The 27,062-nt window shown below is 50.0% G+C and overlaps 5 protein-coding genes across 5 annotated transcripts; 4 read left to right on the top strand and 1 right to left on the bottom strand.

Annotated features, from left to right (window-relative positions):
* Positions 1–7,012: 7,012 nt before the first annotated feature.
* amdX (putative C2H2 transcription factor (AmdX)) lies at positions 7,013–9,346 on the top strand (the record flags this gene model as incomplete). The annotated part of the gene is made up of 2 exons (XM_001822287.3): positions 7,013–9,200; positions 9,261–9,346. The coding sequence occupies 2 exons, from the start codon at positions 7,013–7,015 to the stop codon at positions 9,344–9,346; spliced, it is 2,274 nt and encodes a 757-aa protein (XP_001822339.3).
* Positions 9,347–11,452: 2,106 nt separating this feature from the next.
* Positions 11,453–13,834, bottom strand: AO090102000099 (uncharacterized protein; the record flags this gene model as incomplete). The annotated part of the gene is made up of 6 exons (XM_023236975.1): positions 11,453–11,697; positions 11,777–11,934; positions 12,009–12,176; positions 12,231–12,371; positions 12,442–13,595; positions 13,670–13,834. 6 exons carry the CDS (start codon positions 13,832–13,834, stop codon positions 11,453–11,455), a joined length of 2,031 nt encoding a protein of 676 aa, XP_023091679.1.
* A 738-nt stretch (positions 13,835–14,572) lies between these two features.
* Positions 14,573–17,915, top strand: AO090102000100 (uncharacterized protein; the record flags this gene model as incomplete). Its single annotated transcript, XM_001822289.3, has 2 exons — positions 14,573–17,164; positions 17,217–17,915. The coding sequence occupies 2 exons, from the start codon at positions 14,573–14,575 to the stop codon at positions 17,913–17,915; spliced, it is 3,291 nt and encodes a 1,096-aa protein (XP_001822341.3).
* Positions 17,916–18,506: 591 nt separating this feature from the next.
* mvp1 (sorting nexin Mvp1) lies at positions 18,507–20,944 on the top strand (the record flags this gene model as incomplete). Its single annotated transcript, XM_001822290.3, has 5 exons — positions 18,507–19,017; positions 19,073–19,810; positions 19,891–20,012; positions 20,076–20,669; positions 20,735–20,944. The coding sequence occupies 5 exons, from the start codon at positions 18,507–18,509 to the stop codon at positions 20,942–20,944; spliced, it is 2,175 nt and encodes a 724-aa protein (XP_001822342.1).
* A 2,278-nt stretch (positions 20,945–23,222) lies between these two features.
* On the top strand, positions 23,223–26,366 carry AO090102000102 (Na+/H+ antiporter Nha1; the record flags this gene model as incomplete). Its single annotated transcript, XM_001822291.3, has 1 exon — positions 23,223–26,366. One exon carries the CDS (start codon positions 23,223–23,225, stop codon positions 26,364–26,366), a length of 3,144 nt encoding a protein of 1,047 aa, XP_001822343.1.
* Between the last annotated feature and the right edge of the window lie 696 nt (positions 26,367–27,062).

The following is a 27,062-nucleotide window of genomic DNA, read 5'->3' as shown; positions in this document are numbered from 1 at the left end:
CTGTCTCATGGATCATCTGAGTATAGATACCACGTCTCGTTTGAAACCCCTTTTTGTAATTTTTTTCGCTTTGTATTTTTTCGTTAATTGGTTTTACTTCCTTAATATAAATACTACAGTGGCGTTAAAGACTGCCCAACCGCCTAAACCCATGCGACGTAGATTCTCCAATGAGACACTACGAAGTAGCGTCTAGTAGGCGCCGGCAGACGATCAGCAATGTAGGTTTCGGCTGGACGACAGACCAAACTAATTATAGTGAGCATGGTGGTACGGTAGTGCTCCTGAATATATAGATTAGCGCGGTGAAGGTAGCTAAAAGAGACAAAATGAAAAGTTGTCATAACACCCCTCGTTAATGTCGTACGTTGCGCATAGATAGGGGCTCTATAAAGCAGGTAAGCTGATATATCAGGTCCATGCGATATTAATAATGGTCACCGATACCATTAACCATGAGAATCATCATTTCCCGCCAGTTGTTCTTCTGCGAAAGATGCACTACTGCATAAGGAACCACCTGACCCGTCCGTGGCTAAACTCAATGGAGTAGCGCTCGGCCTCACACCAGGCCTGAGGTGTCAACGTTCGAGGGCCGTGCGATGAGAAGTAACTTCCCCGGATTTGTTCGGCGCCGTATTGGGTTGAATCATGCGTGATTATACTATCCATATAGACACAAGTTCAACGTGGTAACAGGCGATAGCATCCGTGAGAGCACACTGATACTCATGGAGATATCCGATATAGTAATTTTATGCTCAAAGTAGTTCAGGCACCTCCCGGATGCCACCCCTCGCAATTCAGGCCGAACCTGAACGTCATGGCGTGGGGCAGCAGCCAATCAGGCGGGCCAATGCGACTGGTCGCCTGGACCGCGCGGCGGCTAACCTTAGGCATCGCAACCTCGTGCATTATTCACCTATTTCGGGTATTTTGCCCCCAGTTCTCCGATGGCTGCCCACTAAAAGGTTAGTCGGGGAAGAGAAACTCTCTGGATGGAACATACATCTGCACGGTGGCTAGAGTTGCCTGTGGATGTTATAAGGTCGTATTCTATGGACACGGTAGCTTGTTAGTTTTCTGTAGTTATCGAGTAACTTTCGACGCTCCTACACCTTCGTTGCTTAATCGGAAGAGCTAAAGAGCTCGTCCAATAAAGCGGATAAAAATAACACCCTTCGTCATGCTACAAGAACAGAAAGCTAGTCCGGGACCTGACCGGCGGCATTTTCGGCCGTTCAATGGAATTCCCATTGAATTCTTTTCATGGAGGGTGGCCACCAGGTTATTGTCTCCTTTGTCCGTCGTATTGGACCCATATAGATCCCCATACGGAGTCCTCACCACGTTCTCCCAGACCCAGTCCGAAAGTTTAAAAACAAAATGTAGCCCTGGAGTAGGAAGGTGAACAAGGGTAGACCGTCAGGAGACAGGCGAAAGTCAAATTGCGCCAATGCAACATGGGAGCGTCACGGACCACTCTGGATGGCTCGGTGGCTAGGTCCTAATTTCTAGAAATTCGAGCGTTCCCTAGGGAACTGGCTCCCGTGCTCAGGGGACGCATGGTTGGGGAAGTCCAAGGACGATCCGCGCCATCACCGGGTCGTATATCCAATGAGACGTGGCTGGATGTCTGGAGTATGGAGTACTAGTGTAACCATTTGCTGGTTCCGACCTTTTTCGTCCGTGGTTGCGCCAAGTCTTCAATACCAGAGAACTGGCCGGAGGCATCTTTGACAGGAAGAAACCCACAATTTCGTTCAAATCTCCACTGAATGAAGATCCGGTCTCCAACTCATCTCTCATAGTGCCCGGAGCGGATCCGGGTCAATTGAGAGAAACAATTTCGAATAGGGCAAACGAGCGCGGTCTAATGAGAGAAGACCCTGATTCGGAGCACTCGGAGACCGACAGAGACACAATAACCAAGACATTCAGAAAAAGTGGATGACTTCTTATTAAGTTATCCACCGGTTGCAACGGATCGGGGGGTTGCGATTGGCACAGAGGGCTGAACGATGAGATGGGGAAATCCCCCACACTCGACGAAGGGTGCAGCTTCTCATTTGCTTACCCCCACAAAATGGCGCAGAGCTGCTGTTTGTGGCCTCGGAAGACGGCGTGGCCTTGGGGTTTTTCCCTTCTTTGTTCGGCTCTTATTCGTAGCCGTGGTCGTCTTAGTCCATCCATAGCCAGTCAGATCGTAATATTAAAGGATGATAGTGGTCTTTGTGCGGCTTTTGACTGTTTAGGGGGCAAATTGATGCGGCGCCAACCGCCACCCCATCGGTAGCCATGGCCCTGGATCCCGGGTTAACCGTCGAACAATGGTTGACTTAATTAGATCCTTCTTCAAATTTCCTTCTTCTGGAATATCTCTTTCCTTTTCTTCTTTTTTTTTTTATAATTTTCTTTTTTCTTTTTTTATATTCTTTTTATCCGTTTTGCCTCTCAACAAATTAAGTGTTGATTTCTGGAAGCCACAATTGTCTGCCGATCTGTCACGAGGTCTGGGGTTGGATTCCACGCTCAGTTCCCTTCCGAGACATTAATACCTGTATTTAATAATACCATCGTCTTACCATACCCGCCCGCTGAGTCAGCTGTAGAATGACATCATTGGATCCTTTGTGATACCTCTTTTCAACCACAAGTCCATTCCTCCAACACTCACCGGGAAGCGTCACCCCTGGACTGGAGGAATTGCCGACGCTTAAGTTCGACTTGGCCCGAATGGGCAGTAGCGCCTGTCACCTGACTGGCCTTTCCTCTTTTCCTTTCTTTCTGTTTTCTTATCGTCTTATCAGGATCACATTATCCTGAGATAACTAAGTAGCTGCGATTAGTGATGGTACGTACCATGGATCTCTCTTGTGGTACTGAGAATGTAGCAATTCCGATTGTACATCACCCTTCCATCACCTGGAGTATCATCACGGTGACATGTAGTAGTCGACAAAGGGTACTACCTTTTTGATTGATTTGACTTTCGATATGTATTACAATTAATTCCACGACTCGGACACGATCGTTGACGAGACCCTAAAAAGGACGATCAACATTGAGGCAATAGGCAGCAGCTCCGTCGGTTGGTCACTGCCGCAGGTCCCCACTGATATACAGGCCCTGTGCTCCATCTCGTTCCGAGATACTGATAGTCCCCCCCCCCCCCCCCCCCCCCCCCCCAAGCTATGACTATCGCGAAATTGAACGTTCCAGAGTGGAATGTTTCAGCTTTTCTTATCTCTTGTCTCTCAGCTCCCTACTGGGTGCATATTCAATTATTTTTAGTTAGTCGGACATATCGGATTACTTAGTATAGTCAGGTCGCTTCCTTGTTTTCTTCGATGTATTACCGGTGTAATTAGGGAGGTTTACGGTGCCTATGACCTTAATTATTCTGGGAGCCGAATGGATATCGTCAAAGAAGAGAGACCTAAGCAGGGAAATGATGCTCGACCGGAACATCATGCCAACCAAACCAGGCGAGCGGTCATCGGCATGGATTACTTAGGTGCTCCCATAATACAGTCATTTTAGGAAAGAACGGCGAAAGGCGGTCGGACTAATTAAGGGTGAATACGAAGGAGTCATCCAGGCACAGTACATGGCCTCCTCGTGCATACATAATTCATGCTCCTGTTTGCGCCCTATCACCAGAAACGTAAATATCTCGACAATAATGTGCTGGAGCCTAGTACCAATCCAGATGGCCTACGTAGGAGCTACTTTTAGATCCGAGAAGGACTTTCCTAGCGTGTCATAGCACCGATGTCCGTGGGCTGTACCGATGTCCGTGGGCTGTACCGATGGAATGCGTGGGCATTGTCTGTGAGTCGTATGAGCACGTTACCTTTTCTAACACCGGTCAATACCTTGCTGAGTGGTACCTAGGTCGAGACAATGTTCTACCTGGAATTCTTCCACATTGGTTCTAATTGTAATTCTGTGATCTTGGCTTTTTTCTACTTCTTTGTTTAACTGTTCGATATTTTAAATTTTGTTTAAGATATTCACAAAAGTAGGGGAAATAAGACATTCAAGGTCTATAATTAAAAAAGAAAATAGTAATTTTGACTTTATTTTATTAAAAAAAAAAATAAAAATAAATGACAGATAATACCCGGGGGGCCGAGAATGACGATACAGTACGACAATTGAACTTAACAAACAACCACATCCACACCCCCGTGACCGGGGGCGTGGAGCAGGCCGCTTGGCTCTGGCCCTGTCATGGCCCATGCTCCCCTGCAACGGACGGTGCACTAATGCCGGTGGCCCCACTAGCAACAAGATGATTGGGGGAGAGCCCTGACTAATCCTTCTCAGGGCGCCTGGTCTTTCGTGGTTTATCCCGCGACAGTCGCTGGGGTAAGGAGTTAGTTCAGCGGCTAGTTTGTGGCAGAGTTACGAGCATCTGTCAACTTCCAAGCAATCATCGTCTGCATATTAACCAAAAAGTTCTGGAGCAACTGCTGACGAGGGATTATCCCCATTTTCCATTTATTACCTGCCTCGTGCGACCATTCCCACTGCTTTTCCTTTCAGTCCACTCAGAGCGCAGAGACCATTGCGACTAGTCTTGAACCACTAAGCTCGAATTAGTAGGTAAGTACACGGATTCACGACGATTACTACTACCACGACTACTACTACTACTACATCTTCTCTCGCTCTTCCTCCTGGCACCATCTTATTCAACTTCTCCATTCATCTTTCTTCCTTTGGACTGTCCTTCTGCAACCACTTCCCTTCCCCCCACCCCTACCATCCCACTACCCTGTCCTCTCTTCTCCTTCATTCCCCCTTCCTCTTCTTCTCGCCAACGCTTCTCTTCCCCACACGCTTTCGCTGGCTTATGAGCAATTGATTCACAGTCGAAGTCCCCTATCAATTCGGCTATCTCCGGCGTCCGCATCCGATCGATTTGTACTGTACGAGACGCCGCATCAACGTCGGACCAGTCACTCCTGTTGCTCCATTTGGTATACGCCAAACGCCATATTACGGTCTGGAACAACTGATTGTGAATGAAGTCATTTCGTGTCATTTTCCTCTCGCCCATTTCTGTGAGTTTTGCATCCGTGGTTCTTTTTTGGATTGCCTCCAAACCTTAACCCCTACTGATTACACCTCGCTCGAGTTCCCCAGGAACCACTTCGCCACAGCCCACTTAACCTCGTGGGTTCTGACATTCCGCCTCGTCGACTCTCCCTGACTGGGCAATTCGCTTGAATTTGTCGCGCTTTTCATTCCAACCACTGGTCTCACTTGATCGATTCACAAGCTTGATTCCACCGTTCAACTTGTTGCGCTGGTTGGTTTTCCCCATAATTCTCCAGTCCCTTTATAACCCCATCGCCTCTACTGGAGGAATCATTTTTATCACTGACAACCCCTCCCCATAATTGATCATTCTTTGCAGTAGTCACTCTTACCAACTACGTGACTGACCTGATCAAAAAGCAGAGAGCAGTCAATGTCCCAGGACAGAGTGTGTTAGCAGTGACCTTATCAGGCCCCTACCTACCAAGAGGATTTCGCCGATTACCCCTAGTGACGTCCTTCTACACTCCCCTCGTTTTCAACTTCGCTCACACTGCAGATAACGCCACCTGCTAAAGCCGGTGTCTGCACGAGCGATTTTGACAGAGAAAGTAAAAGGATGTTATTAGATACAATGGTGGGTCAAGACCCGGCCACTAGCCCCAGAACCGAAGATCTAGCGAGTATTAGTGAGGTTCCCGGAGATATGTCTGGTGAGTGCTTGTTTACGTGGTGATGGAAAACATCTGTTCCGGTTCCTGACCAGGCATCGTCAGCGCCGTCGACCAAGGAAAACACAAAGAAGGCCGAAACAAACGGCCAGACCACGACGCCGCAGAACAACATCCCGCCACCCAAGACCGATAAGCCTCGACCTCATGTCTGTACAACGTGCGGTCGTTCATTTGCCCGGCTGGAACATCTGAAACGACATGAGCGCTCGCATACTAAAGAGAAGCCCTTTGAGTGCCCGGACTGTTCGCGCTGCTTTGCTCGTCGTGATCTGCTCCTGAGACACCAGCAAAAGCTACATATGACCACCACCCCGTCGTCGCGACCCAGAAATGCCCGGAGAGAAAGCACGGGAGCCGCGGGGACGGGGACGAACAGGGTGCGCAAGAACTCCATCGTCAATGCGTCCAGCAACATGCGCCCCAGAGCCAATACCATTAGCCATATTGATGGCGCTTCTCTGGGACTGCCCAATGCCACCCACCCCTCGCCAGCGGCACCCACCCACGGCCATGCCTACCATCCGAGTCTAGGCTCAGCACCGGTGGGGTCCAATCTGGATTATCGCGGGTTCAGCTCCGCCCATCCCCCGGTGAATGGTCTGACGAAGTTGGAAACCCATGGACTACCGATGGATCTTTCCGGTGGGTTGCGTACGGCCCCGGTATATGGTAGCTTCGATGTCAGCCTGGGAGATATGTTCATGGGTCACAGTACCATCAACCCCGCCCAATTACACTTTGGCGGTTCGCCCCAAGGGTACGGAAACGATTCGCCTTCCTCACCATACACCCAGGGTGCCCATCAGATGCCGCCCACAGATCCTATGATGGAGGATGACTTCAGCTTTGATTGGATGAACGGATTCGATCCATCCATGCAGATGGGGAAAGGTAACGAGTCGGTAATTGACGAATCATCGCCCTCGGCGATGAGCACTGGCAGCCAGAGTGGCATCAGTGAAGCCATGATGGACGGAGGGCACCGCTACTCCGTGTCATCAGCGAGCTGGCACAACCCGTTTCCACCCCACACTGGACCGCCGTCCAACCAATTCATTGACTACACATCTCCCACTTTTAATGATCTAGGAATTCCCCCGGAAACTGTTTCACCCAAGTCTCTGATGGCGCAAAACCCGTTTGCTGAAAGCTATGCCACCCCTCCCTCCATGACCTCGGTGGGCCAGCCCATGGTAGGGGGACATTCGCAGAGTATGTTATCATCCTCTATGGCAACCAACGGAGACTCTCCTAATCCTTTCAACCTACCTTTCGCGAATAGTGCCCTACGAACTCACCATTCCTCAAGTTCAACCGATACCTTTACAGACTCCACCCGACAGGCTTTACTAGCCAGCATGGCCCAACCCACCGGTTTCAACCACCGCAAATATTCTCAGCCAGCTAGCGGCATGCTTCACTGCCGTGACCTCTTTTTGCGCTCTTCCAGCTTCAACAGTTCCAGCCCGCTGCCCAGCACTTCCGATATGCAGCGTTATATCTCAGCTTACATCACCTATTTCCACCCGCACATGCCCTTTCTCCATATCCCGACCCTCGATTTCCAAGCCCCCGAGTACACGAATAATCTACGAACCCCCAGCGGCCATCTCAATCTAAGTTCGACTGGTGTTGCCGGCGGTGGTGGCTGTTTGATCCTCTCCATGGCAGCCATCGGTGCGCTCTACGAATACGACACCGCGGCCTCCAAAGACCTCTTCGAAGCCGCTAAAAAGATGATCCAGCTTTACCTAGAAGAACGTCGGAAAGCAGACATGTCCGCCGCTTTTAGCCGGGCCAATTCTGCCCGCGACAACTCGGTCCACAACACTCCACTCTGGTTGGTGCAGGCGATGCTTTTGAACGTCATTTACGGCCATACCTGCGGCGACAAGACCTCCGCTGACATCGCGAGTACGCACTGTGCAGCCTTAGTCAGCCTTGCTCGAGCCGCAGAGTTGACGCATCATCTAGATGCGAGAGATCTGCCTCAGGATTATCTCAAAGCCGGGCTTGGTAGTAGAGATAGTTCTCAAGACGCCAGTCCAGATCCTGAGACCTGGGCCTCCTCCATGGGCCCACCGAGGGAGCGAAAGGATTGGTTGGATTGGAAAATAGTCGAGGAACGGAAGCGTACTCTTTATGCCATCTTCACTCTCTCCTGCTTCCTTGTGTCCGCTTACAACCATGCTCCTGCGTTGACCAATTCTGAAATTCGCCTGGACCTTCCATGCGAGGAGGATCTCTGGGCAGCAGAGTCGCCTCAAGCGTGGAGAAAGAAGGGCGGGCCCCTTGCATCCCAAAAGGGCCTGTCCTTTCCTTCGGCTCTGACGACGCTTTTGACCGCCAGCCAACGGGAGCAAAGTCAATCGCAGACACCAACCAGCAACAATACTACATCGGAAGATTCTTCAAACAACGATCTAAAGCCCAGCACGTTTGGCTGCCTCGTGCTGATCTACGCTCTCCATAACTACATTTGGGAGACTCGTCAGCGACACATGGGCCGACAGTGGACCGCCCGGGAAACCGATGCCATGCAAGCACACATTGAGCCAGCTTTACGGGCGTGGCAGGCTGCTTGGGCGAGCAACCCTGTCCACAGTTTGGAGCGGCCGAATCCATTTGGGGCAGGTCCTCTTTCGGCAGATAGTATACCATTGCTAGACCTGGCTTACGTTCGACTGTTTGTTAATCTAGGTCGCTGCAAAGAAGCCTTCTGGCAACGTGATTGGAATGCCATGTCGGACGAGCTCGCGCGAGGGACTGACATCGTCAATCACGTGGAAGAGATTCCTCCGGATGTGTTGGATCCGTCGATCACGGAAAGCGTCTTTCACATGGACAACCGTCGTGATTCAGTGGCAGACCTTGGGGTAGCTGACCTTGCCATATCCAAAACTCCTACGCAAGAGCATCCGATGCAGACCCTGATGGGCGTACACCGTCCGGGCCAGTCAAAGCGCGAGAGGCATTTACGGAAAGCAGCTTTCTATGCAGCAGACTCAATCTCTATGTCAGACCGGCTCGGGAATACTTTCGCGGAATTTACATGCCGAGACTTGCCCATTCAATGCGCAATGTGTACTTTTGACTGCGCGCAAGTCCTTGCCGAGTGGATTACAACTGTGCAGGAGCGGGTGGGCCCCTACTTGGGGCTGCTAGGGCGGGACGAAGTTGACCTGGTCCAAGCTTCGAGGGTCATGTTGCTAGAGGAGGAGGATTGTAAGCTCCTGGAGAAGATCAAGGAGATACTCGCCAGTGTTGAAACCAAGATGCAAGCGGAGGTACAAACCAGTGCGACTGTATCTACCCTGAGCGTCTTACAACGGCTGCCTAGCGTTGTGGAAGGGGGATATGGTTGCAAGATTCTGATTGCCACGGCAAGCCTTTTGGACAGGGCTGCTGTCTGGCCAGGTGAGTTCAATTTCATGCCATATGACTCGCATAATTCAGACAAAACTAACTATCGGCCAGTCACGAAGCTCATGGCTCGATCTCTCGAAGCGCAAGCTATGCGACTGAAGGAGCGCGCTGAAAATTCGGCCATGAGAACGGATTAAATCAACCGGTCTGAGTGGTCCATTATCCTTCTGCTTCCTTTTGTATCTACCTGCTCTTGAGGTTTCACAACCTTGTATAAGGTTACGTGGCCTTGTTCGCTTACTTCATTTCCCTCGTCTCCGTTTCAGTGCAGTAAGACGAAGTTGTCTTGATTGGGGAGCTGGTGGCTTCGTGCCGCTTAGACAAAATCTCATGTGATCGTCTAGCATTCAGTTGAGTTGATTCTGTTACACTAACTTTTTGAGTTCTATTTGCGGTTTACTATCCGGGCCTTACCATGCATGTTCATTATGACGCATACTTGATCGGTGTTTTACAATGGTCGATTTTGTGGGAGTTCTGTTCTTGTTCTAATGGGCGCTGTATTTCTTCTTTCTTTTCGTTTTCATCATATCTCTTTCCTATGAGAGCATTCGATACACGCTGTTACGACAATACGCGAAGTGATATCCGAGCATATCCTACGAGGTGGAGTTGCAGCACTCTAACCGGTCAGTCGGGTTGTACACCGGTTTTGTGCGACTCGATGTCATTCCGGTCATCCTTACTGTGTGACAACGCTGGCTCTTCCTGGTGTCTGCCACGGACGACTGCTTCCTGTGTCATGCAACGTGCGGTTTACCTTGTGTTATTTCCATTTTGACTGCGATTCTGCCCGGCTGTGATGATTGAAATGCTATTTCCATGTATTTTGCACCATGTTCCACGAATGATTGAAACCACCGGGACCACCCATGTGAGAAGTGAAGGATGGAGATATTCACGATACCCAGGCCAGTTTTGATGAGATGATTTCACAGCATGAAAAAGAATCTAAAGTATGCTGGCGAATGCCTTGATCTATCCCATCTTTGTGCATATATAGCCATACATACATGATGTACATATTGAATCAAAGTGCGTTCTGATCTCCAAGTGACCAATGCGAGTGACATACAGCTAGACTTCTCTCTCACAAGTGCACGACGCTATAACGGGCAACTATAGGCATACTGCCTATTGAGTAAAACTAGCCATAACCAAATATCCTCCTAGCACTTCACATTATACCGAATTGCCACCGTTGTTCCGAGAAAGTTCTAACCCATCTTATGAATAATCCCCAGCCCGGGTCACCAGTGAACATCGGTTAGCCCTAAACCCGCGCAACCAAGATAATCCGATCTACATATCTAGGAGCTCTATCCTATACATAGTACACCGAGCTATATGCAACGACAACCTACGAGGAAATCGCTTATCACTATAACAACTCTTCTCTCTTCAAAAGAGAGGATATCTAATATGCACCTGAAAAGAGCGAAACCAAAGCATCGGCCAGTATTATGTCGAGTTGCCACCGTTTTTACATGGTGCCAGGTGCTATGCTATGTTAGACGCTGCTGTGGTTTAAGGAACCTTTGAATATGTGTATAGCGGCCATGTGGCATTCTTCTCTCTATCGGGAAGTATTCGTTAGAATATGAGGTATAGAAGGTCAAATATACAAAAAAATTTTTACGAGTTTTACTTTAAACTTCGAGTATGTAGTCAGTATGAGTAAAGGCAAGACAAGACGTCGAATAAAATCATAATCGTGACTATCAGTATTTAATATGGCCTGGATAAGATATCTACATAAAACGCCCAAGTCGACTAGACTTTCTTTCACATTTACTTTTTGAAATGGTAGTGCAACGATGAACAATATGTATGATATGATATCTATACAATAAGTCTCTCAAACGAGTATTTCCCAACAGCCTTACGACGCAAATATCCAATCTCCCGATTACTTCTCTTTTGAACCTCACCCGTCGACTTCTTCACCTTCGTCTTGCCGACATCCGTCGAGGCAGCCTTCAGCGACAACGGGAGCATCTTGCCGCTCGCATCGCCTTCGAATCCTTCTTCCTCCGCGGAGCGGAAGACCATCAAGTCTGCGCCGTTGAGCTTCTCGAAGCGCACCAGCGAGGACACTGGTTCGTCGCTGTCCTTGGGTTTCTGGTTCGCGGCGGATTTGGCAGATTTGGCGACGCTATCTGTGTACCGGAGGTATTCGCCGAGGACGCCTTTCAGGTAGGAGGCTTCTTCGACGCCGGCGAGAGCGGCGGAGATTTCGGATTTCATGTCTGCGATGAGGTCCATTTCGCGGGTGGGAGTGTCGTCGAAGGCGGTGGCGGAGATCCAGCCGGATGGGCCGACGGCGTCGACGGAGACGTTGAGGAGGTCTGTGATTGTGTCGAGGGTGAGGGAGGGGGTGGTTTGGTCGGGACAGATTGGGGTTGGGGGGTTTTCGGTGAAGCGGGATGCGTAGCCGCCTGTTGCGAGGGAGAGGCGGAGGTGGTGGACCATGGCGATGATCTCGGTTCTGGAAAGGGTGGAGCGGATGGAGGTGGTGATTGTTGGGAGTGGGTGGGTGTGGATCTTCCGGAGGGTGGTGTTTAGACCACGGAAGATGTCCTGGAGTGTGGCTTCGGGGTTCTGGATGGCCTCGGTGCTGTTCTCTTCGCCGGAGGTTATAGCCTGGGTTGTCTCTTCAAGGGCTGCGGAGCGGGAGCGCGCCATGTTGAGGAAGAATTGGAGTGTGTAAGCTAGTTCGTCGGAGCTCCATGTGACGGGGCCTTGAAGGATGTCGATGAGCCGCTTGAGGGTGGGGTCCGTGTCTATGAGAGCTTGCACGAATGATCCGGCTGGCAATGCGGGCAGGATACGGGGCTTGAGTGATCGGCGAAGGGCAATCTCGACGTTGTCGAGAGATAGATGGCCCAGTTGAGTAAGCCATTGGCAGGTGTGCTCGGGCCAGACGTCAATGTAGAGCTGTGACGAGGAAGAGACGGACAATTGGTCCTTGTTCACAGCATCCTTCAAGGAGAAGATGCAAGAGAGCAGGAACAGCATGACTTCCGGATTGACATACTGTTTTGGCAGAGCATCAGAGCTACTAGCCTCGAAGTACGTCTGCACGGCACTGTCGAAGGCGGCGCCGTTTTTTGACTTCGAGGCTGCCCGCAAGTCAGTGACCAATCTGTCCCACCGACTGATCTGTTCCTTCGAGGTGAGGCCCAACGACGTCAATTGTTCGGTCCGTGGCTTTTTCGATGCCACGTCCCACTGAGAGGCGGATGATCCGATACCGCGTCCAATTGCGTCAATCAGAAGACTGTCTCTCGACCGCTTAAGAGAGGAACCCAAAAGTGAGTTGGACGAGCTCAGGTCGAACGCAAAGAGTGTGTTTCCCTTTGTCGCTACAGCAATTCCCAGCTTTGCATAGTAACTGATAAACTTTGTCCGTGCCTTGGAGCTGTTACTTTCGTGGATGTCGTTAAGGGAGATGCTGCGCTGGATGGATTTATATTGGGTATCGAACAATGCGACGATCGAATTTCCGGCACCAATGACGGACTGCGGAGATATGCGCATCAAAGAAGAGAAATCTTCGTTTTCGAGGATGAATTGAGAAGTCACTGTGGGCTTATACTGAGAAAGGTCGAAGTTGACGAATCCCTTGGCGAAAGACAGATTCAGCCCTGCCGATCCGGTATGGAAATCCCATTCCAAGCCACTGCTTTCGAATAACTCTTGTCCCTTGATATCTGGAATGCTGAGAGTCAGGAGATGCTTCAATTTCTGACTTTCGTCAAGAGTTCTCTCCTGAGAAGGAGTCTTAGCAGGTACGGAGAACATATGGACCTTAACATCGCTCAGTTTGATCTCTTTGGAGCCAGTTGGATGCGAAACAAGCAACAGCACCGAAGGTTCATCCACGTTAGAGTTTACCAAATCTCCCAAAGCCAAAGCCGCAAGATCTTGTCTTCTCTTGAATAGAGCTTTCTTGGCGTCTTCGAACTCAACGAGGAAGCAAGCTTGAACAGCATGAGACGAAGAGATCTTCGCGAGTTCACTATGCTGAAGGCTCCAGTGCTGGTTGTCCAGGTCCGCTGCTAGTCTCCGGACACGACCATCTTGGTGAACCGTCAGGATATCGAATGGATTCCTTTCATCCACCTGGCTAGACCCGGTCGGGACGATGCCGATGAAAACCGTTGGAGTGCTAGAGTCTTTCACAGAGAAAGATGCGGAAGAGATAACAGGCGCGCTCGATCCGTTTCCGCCGCTTTCTTCCACAAAGCACTTGATCTCGTTCTGAGGGTTGACCGCAACATAGGTTTGTCTTTTCACTACTGATTTGTCCGAAAGCTTTCTGCGCACCGAGCATGGCTCACACGAAAATGAGGATTGCGGAGGGACAGCGTAGGAGGTTACCAACTTCGGAGTTTGAATCTAATATCAAAGCGCTTAGCATAAATTACACGAGACGCAACAAGCCGGCCAAGCCCTACATTGTAGATGTTCACAGCCTCACCATCGACCGCGACAGCAACTTCGTATCTTTTGCGCTTTTTGGAGTCCGAGAGACTATAGACTTCACCTATATGGGTTTTGCCCTTGGATGCGTGCAAGGGGCGAGGCAATTGGGCCAAGACCGATGGCGGCTGCAGATCCATGGCAGCAAATATCAATTTTTTAACGTGCGCGACCGTTGCCGCTGGATTGCTCAGCGAGTGTAGCCTCTTGAAGAAATTCACTTCGATGTATCCTGAAAAATTTCCGGTCCTATGTTGTTCCGATGGTCTCTATGCTAGTCCTAAAGTGGCTAGCTTTAAATTACAATGTACGTCCGTTACACTTAAGGTACAGTAAATGACGTACAGGCGGAGAGACTGGCCGCGCTGGAATACGCGCTTCTTCGCGTTCTTTTGGTGCATTCAATCTCGTGCTGCAATTATGCCTATCTCAGTCTCAACTGCGGTACACCCATATTACCTTTGATTCACTCATACTTCCTGCTACATTCTTTCTTGACTTACTTCTTATACTTACCCTGCATGTACAATATTCTGTTCCATCTGACCGTTATCGGGCGATGAGTGTCGGCTCATCAAACAACACATCGCCGTGATCTATGGCGATGGGGCTGGAAGAGCAACGATCGATTCACCCTTTTTTTCGAAGAGGTCAATTCACTCCCCCAGCGCTGTATTCCAGTATACTCATGCACAATAGACTTAGGAGTACCAACCAGCACCGTCCCTCAGAGGATCCCCGGAGACTGTTTACTCCCTCCACATGACCTCCTTCACAATGGCAGCCCATTGTCCCTAAATAAACAATCAACAAGCGAATATATTTCACCCTACCCCGTATTATATGAACTGCCTTCCCCGGAACACAGACCCGACGCAATGCTCGAGCATGATCCCAATGCATCCCGCAGGAAGAGGCGCAAGACTGATAAGTCCAACGATGTCAATCACTCGGAGGGTTCCATAGTTCAGTACATCACGGCCAAAGGCTCCCCGTCAACTCCCAACGGTGAAAGCACTACACCCGCTGAAAACGATACCCCTAAAGTGACCGAAACTGGAGCTAGCGCTCTTCCTTCAACTCCTTCACCAGACGTCGTGGCTCAAGATAAGTTTCATGTAGCTGATGATTCTGCGCTGGATAAGGCAACGCCTAGGAGGTCTCCAAGACAGAAAACCATCAAACTGAACCCCAACGGAAAGCTTCTCAGCTCGCCTGTCGCGGATAAGTCGGAAAAGTCGACAAAGAAGAAGGATAGGGGGCGCGGCAAGTCAGGGCCTCAAAGGGATGTGGGCAGCAAGCATAAAGTCGTGATCATCAAATATTCCAACACAAATGACGCTGCAGAGAGCTTGGGAAAACGCATTGACGACATCATCAATGATCGGACGAAATACGCCCCGCCAGTTAAACGTCAACCGACTGTTCGTCCTACAGCTAAAGATGAACCAGGGAAACCCACCCATCCATTCTTTCTAAAGAAGGCGACGCGCAAATCAGATGCCTTGCAACATCAGATTACCAACCAAGATTCTACAGCCGCAGACAAAGGGGAGGAAGGAGTCATTAAGGCCCCGTCACCGTCTCAAAAACCTCCAGCACCCAGCTTAGGAGTCAACAAGACAACCATATGCACCCCCTTTGCACAGCGAGCTTCTAAGTTTCCAGAACCCATGCAGCCTGTATGGCCTCCACGAGATTTTGTTCATGTCCGTGGAAGCCAATCAGGACAACCTAATCTTCAGTATTCTCCATATGTGGATCGAAAGAAGTCCAAGATGGCTACTATAAACATTCAAGATAAAGAGAGTGTACTTTCACCGAAGATGCAAGGGCTTTGTCAGGAGCCCGCCAAAATCTTACGGATACCTGACAGGCATGTCGCTAGCGGGAACATCCTAAAAAAAGCAATAGCCGATCAATTATCCCAGTCCACCTTATCGAACCCAGATAGCTATACTCTCAGTGATACATGCCATCCGGCTATTGCCAAATTATACACCTCTATACCATATTCGATGACTGCTTTTGACCGCGGGGAGTACGACAGTTGTCTCTGGACACAAAAGTATGCACCGACCTCAGCTGGGCAAGTGCTCCAGACTACCAGGGAAGCTTCTATGCTGCGTGATTGGCTCAGATTCCTTATGGTGTCTGCGGTCGACACAGGTAAAGCCTCTAAAGATGGAGAGGCAAAACGAAGCTTGGACACGAAGAAACGAAAGAAGCGCAAGAAAACGGAAAATTTAGATGGATTCATCGTTTCCAGTGCAGACGAGGCATCTGAACTGGGCGAAGTCGATGAATCAGAGGAAGATGAGCTAGCGGGTGGTGTAACAGTCTCGTCGAGGAGAACACTTATCCGATCTGGTGATCTAACCCTAGAAAAGGGGCGCGTGTCCAATGCAATACTTCTAAGTGGTCCCTCTGGATCTGGAAAGACTGCATCCATTTACGCGGCCGCAAAGGAGCTTGATTTTGAGGTGTTCGAGATCAACCCAGGCAACCGCCGCAGTGCCAGGGACATTTTGGAACGCGTTGGTGATATGACTCGCAATCATCTTGTGCATAACGTGAATGGTAACGACGAGAAATCCAGCCGCGAATCCTCCGATATTGATTCTCTGAAAGACGAGGCCTGCGACCCGAAACAGAACAAACTGATGGGCTTCTTCAAGTCCACGTCTGCCGGTGCTAACAAGGATAAAGAGATTAAAAGACAAAACTTGGAAAAGCAAACAGACCTGAAACGTTCCCGGAGTCAGAAACAATCTTTCATTCTCCTGGAAGAAGCGGACCTTCTCTTTGAGGAAGACAAGCAGTTCTGGTCGGGAGTATTGGCGCTAATTAACCAATCAAAACGTCCAATCATTATAACTTGCAACGATGAGAGTCGAATCCCACTCGAGGATATATCTTTTCACGCCATTCTCAGATACCGGCCCCCACCTCAACACCTTGCCGTTGATTATTGTCTTCTGCTAGCTGCGAATGAAGGCCATATGCTGAAACGCGAGGCTATCGAGGATCTTTTCAAGAGCACTGGCAGGGATCTACGTCGAACAATCACAGAACTGAACTTCTGGTGTCAAATGGCTATTGGTAGTGAGAAGTCTGGTCTTGATTGGATGATTGACAGATGGCCCCGAGGTTGTGATGTGGACGAGGACGGTTGTCCGCTCCGAGTGATCAGCGTGAACTCGTACGAACCGTTCATGGGCTGGTTCAGCCGTGATATGCTGTTACTTAAAGGCTTAGACAGTGAGGTCGAATCGCAACAAGAAGCCTTTTCTTGGTGGGCTCTCAGTCTGCAGGATGCGGAAAGAATGTCAGATATGGATGCGGCACATGCTACACCGGTGGCGTCAAACAAAGAACGACTTGACAGACTGCAGTATCAGTCCAACCTCATGGATATGAGAAGTGCCCTTGACGTCCTAAGCCTTGATTGTTCACTTGATCTCAAATTGGTAAGTCTCTGTCATACACCGCTTACTTAGAACGCATGTTGACTTCTAGTAGGATGCTGTTGATACTTCTATCCCCCCAATGCCGGAGAAGCAGAAGGCGAACTATGTTGACGGTTATCCCTTATTGCACGCCGATGTCGTGTCCGATCACTCGTCATTGTCTACGAGTATCGCGAGTACATTTGAGGTTTTATTAGGCAGAGTATTCCGGCCATGCCAGGAAGCCAACATCGAATCATTACAAGCAGAGAAAGTACTAGACAACGTTACCAAACCAAAATCCACGAATTCCCCGCAGGCCGAATTCACTAGAGCGTTTGAGACAGTCATGAGAGCCAATTATGTATTCCCTCTCCCAACCGGACGGCTAAGTCCATCATTCGAAAATGGACTACGACCTATTAGTGAAGACCTCGGCCCGTACGTGCGTGCGATTATCGCCTTTGATCTTCGTCTCGAGCAGTATCGGATGCAGCTCAGTGGATTACTCTCTCAGAATGGCCAGGGTTCGAAGAGAGCACGAACAACAAGGGCGAGTCGAGCGGCACTTGAGGGTGGCAGCAAAGCCGAAACACGAAAGGAGCGATGGTTTCCTCCTGATGCTAATCCTACGCTTATTCTTGCCACGGGTGGACAAGATTGGCAGGATCTCTTAGTACAGAATGGCTATTTCGTGGTTACGGGTTCGGAACCTAGCAGAGAATGCAATGACCATGCAGCAACCGAGAGTTCCAGCGAAGGGGGAATTTGATGTATAGATACCCAATGGCATTGGTCCGTTATAGAAGTTACGATATGGGAAATGTATTTATAAAGCGCCGGATATATGAGTCAATAGAATCCAGATATTTTTCAAGAAAGAAAGAAAAAAAGAAAAAAGACAAACTAAACCTAAATAACTAAATAAACATGATAGATGTATAGTAACAACAACATGCTGGAGAGTACCGTGGACAGGTGGTGGCCCAAAGTTGCTTAGTGCCATCAGTGGACCATCTGCCAAAGAGCTTCTCCGCCTCTCCTCACTTCCAAGAACTGACTGCTGCAGCTTCATCTCGTGGCTCTTGCTCTAGAGAGTGCCATCCAAAGGAAAAGCCGGTCTTTTTCTCGTTCTAATGTGTTTCTATTTTCGGATTTAATTGGTATCCCTGCTCAGCTGCACAATCGAACCTTGGTATTGGAGTCGTTACCCAGTGGGGTTTGGCTGTTGTTTGGTCCCATCACATCATCACCTACCTTATCTCTCCCGCCTCCGACCGAACTCCGCTGCACAACTGGATACCGTTGGATCAACACCTCCTCTTTTCGCCGGCGCTACCCCTCATAGAAGCTTCCTCCCTCCATGTCCTTGTTCGGTACATCACCCGAGGACTCCTCGGCAGGCAATTCAGCTCATAGGTCCAAGTCTTCGCTCTTCGCCGACGAACCCTCTCTCGGTACTGGTAGCAATGCCAACCTGGGCTCCTCCTCCCTTTTCGCCGACGATGACGACCTGAGCTCCGGTTCGCCGTGGAATAGCAACGTCAACAAGAGAACTGCCAGGCATAAGCTCGTGAAGACCTTGCTATCGGACTCGGATGCCCCCGAGAGTTATATCGATGCCTACGACCTGGTCCTCAGTGCAGGCGATCGTGTTGGCGCCGGTATTGGACTGACTTCTGTCAGGGAAATTCTGTCCGGCAGTGGGATCAGCGCCTCTGACCAAGAAAAAATTCTCAACATTGTTGTTTCTGGTGATATCGACAGTGCAAATGGACTGGGACGTGGCGAGTTCAACGTTCTTCTAGCACTCGTGGGCCTTGCGCAAGAAGGGGAAGACCTTACATTGGATGCGGTTGATGACAGGCGCAAGAGTAAAGATATATTCTACCCTAATATATTATTTGTATTCTAACCTAGTGACTGCAGAGCTCCCCGCGCCGAAAAGCTTATACCTTGATGCATTGCGCGCAAATCAGGAATCCGGCACCCCTGCGCCGTCGCAAGAGCGGCCGATTACTCCACCTCGCCCTGCATCACCCCAGCAGGCGCCCAACTCAGCACACTCACGACGAGAATCGATGACAGGTCTAGAGTCCGATCCTTGGGGTAGTCCAGAGCTGCATCGCGGGCATGCCCACGCACAACTCGAATCCGACCATCCCGTGTTGAATGGCTATGGTAGTGTTCGGTCCGCTACTAATGCTTGGTCTAGTAGAGTCGGTGAAGACAACAACCCCAACGAAATTTCGAACAGCAACCGTGCAAATAGCCAAACAGATTCTGCGCCGTCCCACGGCTCAGGATTTGGATGGGGGGAAAGTCTGGGCAATACACCAAGCGATGGTGGGCTTGGAGGAACAGCCCGGGCTGGTCTCGGAGGGTTTGGCCCTCCTAGTAGTGTTCACAGCGACTCAAATCCCCGTCGGCGGTCACTGGGGATAGGTAGGGTAGCAAGTCCGCCGGTAGAAGAACATGTAACGGTAACGCTACTCCCGGAGAAGGAGGGTATGTTCATGTTCCAGCATCGCAATTATGAGGTAAAGTCTGCTCGTAGGGGGAGCACAGTGGTACGGCGATACAGTGATTTTGTTTGGCTGTTGGACTGTCTCCAAAAACGGTATCCGTTCCGACAGCTTCCTCTTCTTCCACCAAAGAGACTTTCAGGTATGTCAAAGCAAAAGCTTTTCAAATTAAGCTTACTCACCTCTTTCCGCAAATCTAAGTCAATGGCACTCACCTTGCAGCGGATTCCAATGCGTTCCTTGAAAAGCGTCGCCGTGGCCTCGTCCGATTTACCAATGCCCTTGTCCGACACCCCGTTCTTAGCCAGGAGCAACTCGTGATCATGTTCCTGACTGTCCCTACTGTAAGCACGATTAGTGCCTCCAAGAAGAGTTGCATTGTTCGTCTAATAGTGACCCGATACTAGGAACTGTCCGTGTGGCGGAAGCAAGCCACGATTTCTGTGCAAGATGAGTTCACTGGGCGAGATCTTCCCCCTGATCTGGAGGACTCCCTGCCTTCGACCCTTCCGGACACATTCGAGACCGTCAGGGGCGGTGTTAAGAGGTCTGCGGAAATCTACATCAACCTGTGCACATTACTTGAGCGTCTCGCCAAGCGCAATGAAGGCCTTGCGGCTGACCACCTGCGATTCTCGCTCGCCCTTCAATCCCTCACGGAGGTGACTCGAGACACGTACGCGATTGATACCAACGACGTTCCTTTACTTAATGAGGGTATCAGAGCTACCGCCAATCACCTTTCTGTCAGCCAAAGCCTGCTGGAGGATGAGGCACGTGCCTGGGAAGAGGGCGTGCTGGAGGATCTGAAGCGCCAGCGAGACTGTCTGGTCAGTGTGCGGGAAATGTTCGACCGCCGAGACCGTTACGCGCGGAACAATATTCCCCAACTGGAGCGGCGCATCGAGAACAACGAGAGGAAGCTACAGGATTTGAGAAGCCGACCTCAAGGTACCGTCAAGCCCGGAGAGATCGAAAAGGTAGAGGACGCAATCATCAAGGTACGTTTTTCTTCCACGACTTCTTTTACCACCATCTACTGACGTCGCGTTTGTTGAACTTGCAGGACAAAGAGTCGATTGTACAACAACATGCGCGCGGTGTCTTCATCAAAGAATGCATCCGCGACGAAATAGTATATTTCCAACAGAGCCAGTATCATATTAGCCGACTTCACCAGGAATGGAGTCAGGAGCGGGTCAAGTATGCCGAGCTGCAGGCAGATAATTGGCGGTCATTGAGTGACCAGGTTGAAAGCATGCCCTTGAGCGGCTGAGAAGATGGAGATGTTTGTACCAATGCAGGCGGTCGGTCTAGACGCTTTTTGACTTTTTTAAGTGGCGTGTCTATGTGTATGAGTTTATTTTTCTGTGTGCCGCCGTCGCCGACGGTTGCGTGGGGAGAGTCCGGGATGCTTTTAGCCTGATGTTTATGAAGCGGTCTATTTGCGATGTATCTTGCCTCACTTACTGCATTGTTCTTGTTCGAAATGTTTCTTAGTGGCCCTTCGGGACCATCGGGATTGATACCTTTAATTTGGAACGTGGTTGGGCTGCTTGTTGGGAGTGATGAGAAACATGAGCCGATACATCATTAAGATTGACTGCACTGGGTAGAAAGGAATCTGACAGATCCCAGACCACTCTGGGATCAATGTACTCCAAGCCAGAGTTCATAGACATATGCACGATGCATAGCGTGTGACTACTCGGCAAATCTCTTCCGGCCATAGAAGGTCAACACGAGTGTCGGCGAGAGCGTGACTGGAGTCTCCACTGCGGAGTCGGTTCTTTTTTCGTGTCAACCAATCCAGAGACCAGGATATGCTCTTGGCAGCCTTGCAAGGCTGGGCACGGGAGCTTCCATCATCCCAGAACTCCAATTTATTAGGATTAATTTAAGCCGGGAAAGATAAGACGCTCACTCGCCCATGGATGGGGACGGATATCGTGGAGATTACGAAAAAGGAAGATCCATAAAATGGACATTCTGAACAAAAACTCTCAGAAACACGTCCGAATCATCGAAATCGAAGAACACCGACCTTCTGCAGGTGGGACAGTACTGTAAATATGCTTAGCGTGGGACCTCACAGATCTTGTCACGGTGAATGCCATGTGGTCGACTCTGGAGTGAGTTGAGGGAGGAAGAGAATGACGAGGAGCTGCAGATCTATGCAGTAGATAGGTCTCGATTCTCAACACTAGCATTGATTCTCCTCAGTTGGCCAAATTCTGGGACCCGTAACACGTACTACTACAACTGCAACAACAATGGATAAATTATACCTGAGGTATCAATCAATGGATTGTACCGGGGGTCGTCCCTACTCCGTACCTACTAATGTACGGAGTATAGGTATATATAGTCGGGAATCCTGCCGTTCTCAGGTACGGGAGATAAGGAACCGTAGTGGAACATACGTAATTCATCAACTGCGACCGGGGCACCGTGCTAAGGTGGTAGTGGTAATTGTGGGTATATTACCGGTAATCTTTCCAACTGGTGGAGCTGCGTCCGCCCGCCAAGGCCAAAAATTGTTCGCTCCGCGAATGAGCCAGTGGGCCCGTGACTTGCCAATCCCCGCCGGTATCTCCTCTCAGCCGCGGATCTGATTTGCTTTCTTCCCTACAATCTTCGCCGCCCAGAGCAGAGGATCTTCCCACGCTTTCCAGAACTGAGCGCAGTATTACATACCGAAGACATTACCTCCTTCTCCAGATCAAATCAAGCGCCAGGATGATGGTCTTGGCTTGGGTCTCGGTCTTGGTCTTTGTTTCTTGAATTTTCTCTCCCTCGTTCTCTGGAGTGCCCAGAGTCTTGTCCTGTCTCTGGTCATTTCTTGTCTTCGCTTGACCTTCGCTTGTCTCTTTCTTGTCTTCTCTTGTCCCGTCTCTTTTCTCTCGGTATCTGTTCCTTCTATTCTTCTTCTTTTTTCTTCCCTCCAGAAGGCATCTCCTGGTTGGTACACCCCCACTGGAGTGTATATTCCATATACTACTGGTTCTTGTTCAGCCGGAGTAGCAGTTGCCCAATCTGGTAAGCCTCTGCCCTCTCCAATCAAACGTTTTCTTTCTTCCCTTCACTTGGCACTCGAACCAACTCTGGTTCCTACTACCTCTCTCCGCCCCTTGTTTTCTCTTTTAATTTTCTATTTTCCTGTTCGATCGGATATTCTTCAGTTCTGTGTTTTCCTTCCAATCGCATGTATTCACTCAACTAAGCATTTTCTCCCTTACAGGACGCAGCAAGGGAAGGCACGTTGGGAGAAAAAGTGTCCGCCCTGCTTTCGCCCGCCTCATCCGTCATCGTTTCGGACTTAACACCCCTCCCCGAGTTATGCCGAGAACGTCGGATTCCCCATCTCACGAGGCGCATTTCTATTGAGCGAGTCCCTCGCGGTCCGATCGGTCAGATAATCTTTGCGGTAGTTCCTTTTTAGAAAATAATTTAAAAAGGGAACACCGAGAAAGGCACGGAGAAATCAACCAAGGGTCGCGGAAGGACACACAGACGACGGTCGCGGTCGCGGTCCCCGGACACCTTTCGACATCATGGCGTGGGATCATTTGGATATTGATAAGCCGCATTTGGCTTACATGATCTTGGGCGGTTTCACCGGCCTATTCATGCTTTGCTCTCTCTTTGTGAAGGAGAAACTGTACATCGGTGAAGCAACAGTCGCTACTCTTTGCGGAATCATCTTCGGGCCACATGCGGCCAATCTCTTCAATCCCCACGAATGGGGAAATGTTGACAAGATCACTCTTGAGTGCTCTCGTATCGTCTTGGTCGTTCAATGTTTCGCTGTCGGTGTCGAATTACCCAAATCGTACATGAACCGTCATTGGAAGTCCGTCTTCTTACTGCTGGTGCCGGTCATGACTTGGGGCTGGCTTATTACCAGCTTGTTCATCTGGTGGATGGTTCCTCCCCTCAGCTGGCTGGAGAGTCTTGTGTGCGCCGCTTGTGTGACAGCCACGGATCCCGTGCTGGCGTCTTCAGTCGTCGGTAAAGGTAAATTCGCCAAGCGTGTGCCTAAGCATTTGCGAGACCTGTTGTCGGCTGAGTCTGGCTGCAACGACGGTATGGCTTTTCCGTTCATCTACCTATCATTCTACATTTTACGTTACCGCCCAGACGCGGGCAAAGTGACCCTTAACTGGATCTGTGTCACCATCTTGTACGAGTGTATCTTTGGCGCCGTCTACGGTTTCCTCATTGGTTATTTCGCCCGTCATTCGATCAAATATGCCGAACGCAAACAGCTGATTGATCGCGAAAGTTTCCTCGTCTTCTACTTCGTGTTGGCGGTCTTTTGCGCCGGCTCTGGTAGTTTGTTGGGCATGGACGACCTTTTGATAGGTTTCGCGGCAGGTGTTGGTTTCAGTAATGATGGATGGTTCACGGAGAAAACCGAAGAGTCTCACGTATCCAACGTTATTGACCTTCTGCTGAACTTGGCATATTTCGTGTACTTTGGATCCATTGTTCCCTGGGAAATGTACAACGCGCCAGAACTCGGCCTTGTCCCATGGAGGCTTGTTGTGATCGCCATCTTGGTCATCTTTTTCCGCCGGATTCCCATCATGTTAATCCTGAAACCAATCATACCGGATGTGAAAACTTGGCGTGAGGCCCTCTTCGCTGGTCATTTCGGACCCATTGGTGTCGGTGCCATTTTCGCTGCCATCTTGGCTCGGGCTGAATTAGAAACGGACAGCACGCAGCCCCTAACGGAGGCGGAGCTACCGAAAGCGGGTACGGCCGATTATTATATCGTCCAACTCATCTGGCCCATCACGACTTTTATGGTCATCTCGTCCATTCTAGTCCATGGTTCCTCGATTGCTGTGTTCACACTTGGAAAGCGCATCAACACCCTGACCATCACGCTGTCTTACACCACCGCAAATGAGGAGGGTCCATCATGGATGAATCGTTTGCCTCGAGTCCAATCTATAGCCAAAGGCTCGATGTCTTTCCGTAAGCCAGATGACACGGATGCGTCTTCTAATGAACAGGAGTATCCCCCCGGTACTTTACCCCCGATCGGTGTTCCTGGTAACTTCCTGCGTCGGGTTCGGGACGAAGATACGGAGTCACCTACCGGTAGGACGTCAAGTAGGAGACCCCGCAGACGCCGTCGGCACGCTTCTGGAGCTGGTGGTCCTATCAGTCAGTCAGCGATTGCACCTCAACGGACTGTAGAAAGTGAAGACGCCGAGGAGGAGGACGAGCGCGACAAAATTGAACGGGAAGGCTCTCCACCGTCCAAGGAACGAGATCAGTTCGGACGAGAGCCAATTGTGGAAGCTTATCTGGAAGGCCATCATATGATCATCGAAGATGAAGAAGGAAATGTCCTGAAGACAGAAGATGTTAGTCACGTATCACCCGAGGAGCGACAGCGACACATCGAAGCACAGCGTGATAGGCTGTTGCAGGAGAAGTCGGGAGAGTTTGCCAAATCAAAGAGTCAGCCACACGCGAGGTCAGAGGGAGAAGAGGTCGAAGAAGCTCTCGAAGAGAAGGCCGGCCACCCTCTTGAGAAGGCTCGCAAGCGATTTGGTCAGTGGATTGGGCTCGGAAAGGGTCGCGCCCAAGAGGTGGAAGACCAGGAAGTTGAAAAGGCTCCGACAACGAAGCAGCAGCCTACTGCTACTGACAAGAAACCCAAGGGCAAGTCTCGCTCAGCTCACGCATATCAGTTCGGTAACACCATCATTGTCGAGGACGAGGATGGAGAGGTGATCAAGAAGTACTCTATTCCTTCAACCGACAAACCGGAGACAGGAGCGCCCGTACGGCGTGGATTGACCCGCATGGGAACCTGGTTTGGCATGGACGGTGAAGGGGAGCCGTCACAGGCAGAGAAGAAGTCAGCCAACGATGACTGGCTAGCGGACGACGGTCTTCGATTCACCGTGGCCGACGATGACAACATTAGTAAGAAAGGTGTTAGCCACAAGGGTCGCAGAATGAACAAGCATGAATTCGTCCAGCAACTCCGCAATCTTGGTCCCAGAGCTCGTCGCGAGCTGGTGGAAGAGACGGATGTGCCCCAGCATGTCAAGGAGGTTGCCCGGGACGAAGCTCGGGATGCGGAGCGCAAGGAATCTCTTGCTGGCGGTTCTGCCCAAGACACACAACATGGAACAACGCCTGCCCGACCTGCATCTATCTCGAGCAGCGAGTCAAGCAACGGGTCTGATATAGGAGTGCCTGGTGACAATATTGCTGCTTCATTGGCCCGGTTCACCCGTGGCACGGCCGCAGAGGAGCGTCGCAGTACTCTCAACCCCTCCACTCGTCCTCGCTCACGCAGAGACTCTGAAGACGATGGTACTGAGCGTGTGCCCCCGGCTCAACTTCGAGAAGCAGCTGGCCTGTCGCCTCCACCTCAGCAAGATGACGACGACACGGGAGAAACACCCGCGGAACGCCGTCGTCGTCTCGCCGCTCTTGGTGAACTGAACTTGGACGATTCCGATGAGTCGGATGCTGCGGTAGAATCGGATAGCGAGGATAATACGGGGTTCCGTCGTGTCGGCAGCAAAGTCCAGTTCGTAGAAGGGACGAAGCCCTCCGATAGTGGGAATGGAAGTAACTCCAACCAAGGGAACGGTTCGAGTTCCTCGAGCTCTGCGCATCAGCGTTCAATCTCATGGGGAGGAGAGAAAGGCCGGGAGGCTTAAAGAAATCTGAACAGCTCACACCCCCACAAGCAAAAAAAGAAAAAAAAAAAAAGAAAACCTGAACATGAGACATGCAGAGGGCTAATGAACTGTCAAGGCAAGAAAAGAAAATAAATAACAGAACCAAAAAAAGGTTACGAGGGGCGGTGGGGAAACGAACAATTGCGGTGTGACAAGAAACAACAATTAGAAACAAGACAAGAGACAAGAGACAGAAGCAATAATCCTGCGGTCTGAGAACAGCCACAAGTTAGATTCCAGGTTTTATCATATCGTCGTCTGGTTGGTTGATCAGCTGTCCCTTTTTCTTTTCTTTTTTCTTTCTCTCTGCATCCTTGAGCGCCTATTGCATGTGTTTTGCATGCCTTTTCATGCTGTGTATAGAGCTTCCTGATTCAGTGTAACTTAATTATTCCCGTGGTTTCTTTTCTTTTTGATCTCATTCCTTCCCGATTGTAATTATTTCTCTGGTCGATATCCAATTATATCGTTTGATTTTCATGGTCTTCTTTGATTATTGTTTCTGTCGCACAAGGGTGGCTGCGGCTCTATATATAAAATTGGTATATACAGCGTAGACACTGGCTGATTCTTTTGATCAGTTTTGTATACTATCCTCCCAATAATATATTATATAGTATGAATCAGGAATACAAGCATATATGTAAATATATATGTACAAAAGCCTCGCTGTTC

This window comes from Aspergillus oryzae, chromosome 4, assembly GCF_000184455.2.
Source record: "Aspergillus oryzae RIB40 DNA, chromosome 4".
In the NCBI taxonomy this organism is placed as follows: domain Eukaryota; kingdom Fungi; phylum Ascomycota; class Eurotiomycetes; order Eurotiales; family Aspergillaceae; genus Aspergillus; species Aspergillus oryzae.
Note: the sequence above shows the minus strand (reverse complement) of the source record. Positions and strands in the feature narration are given on the sequence as shown.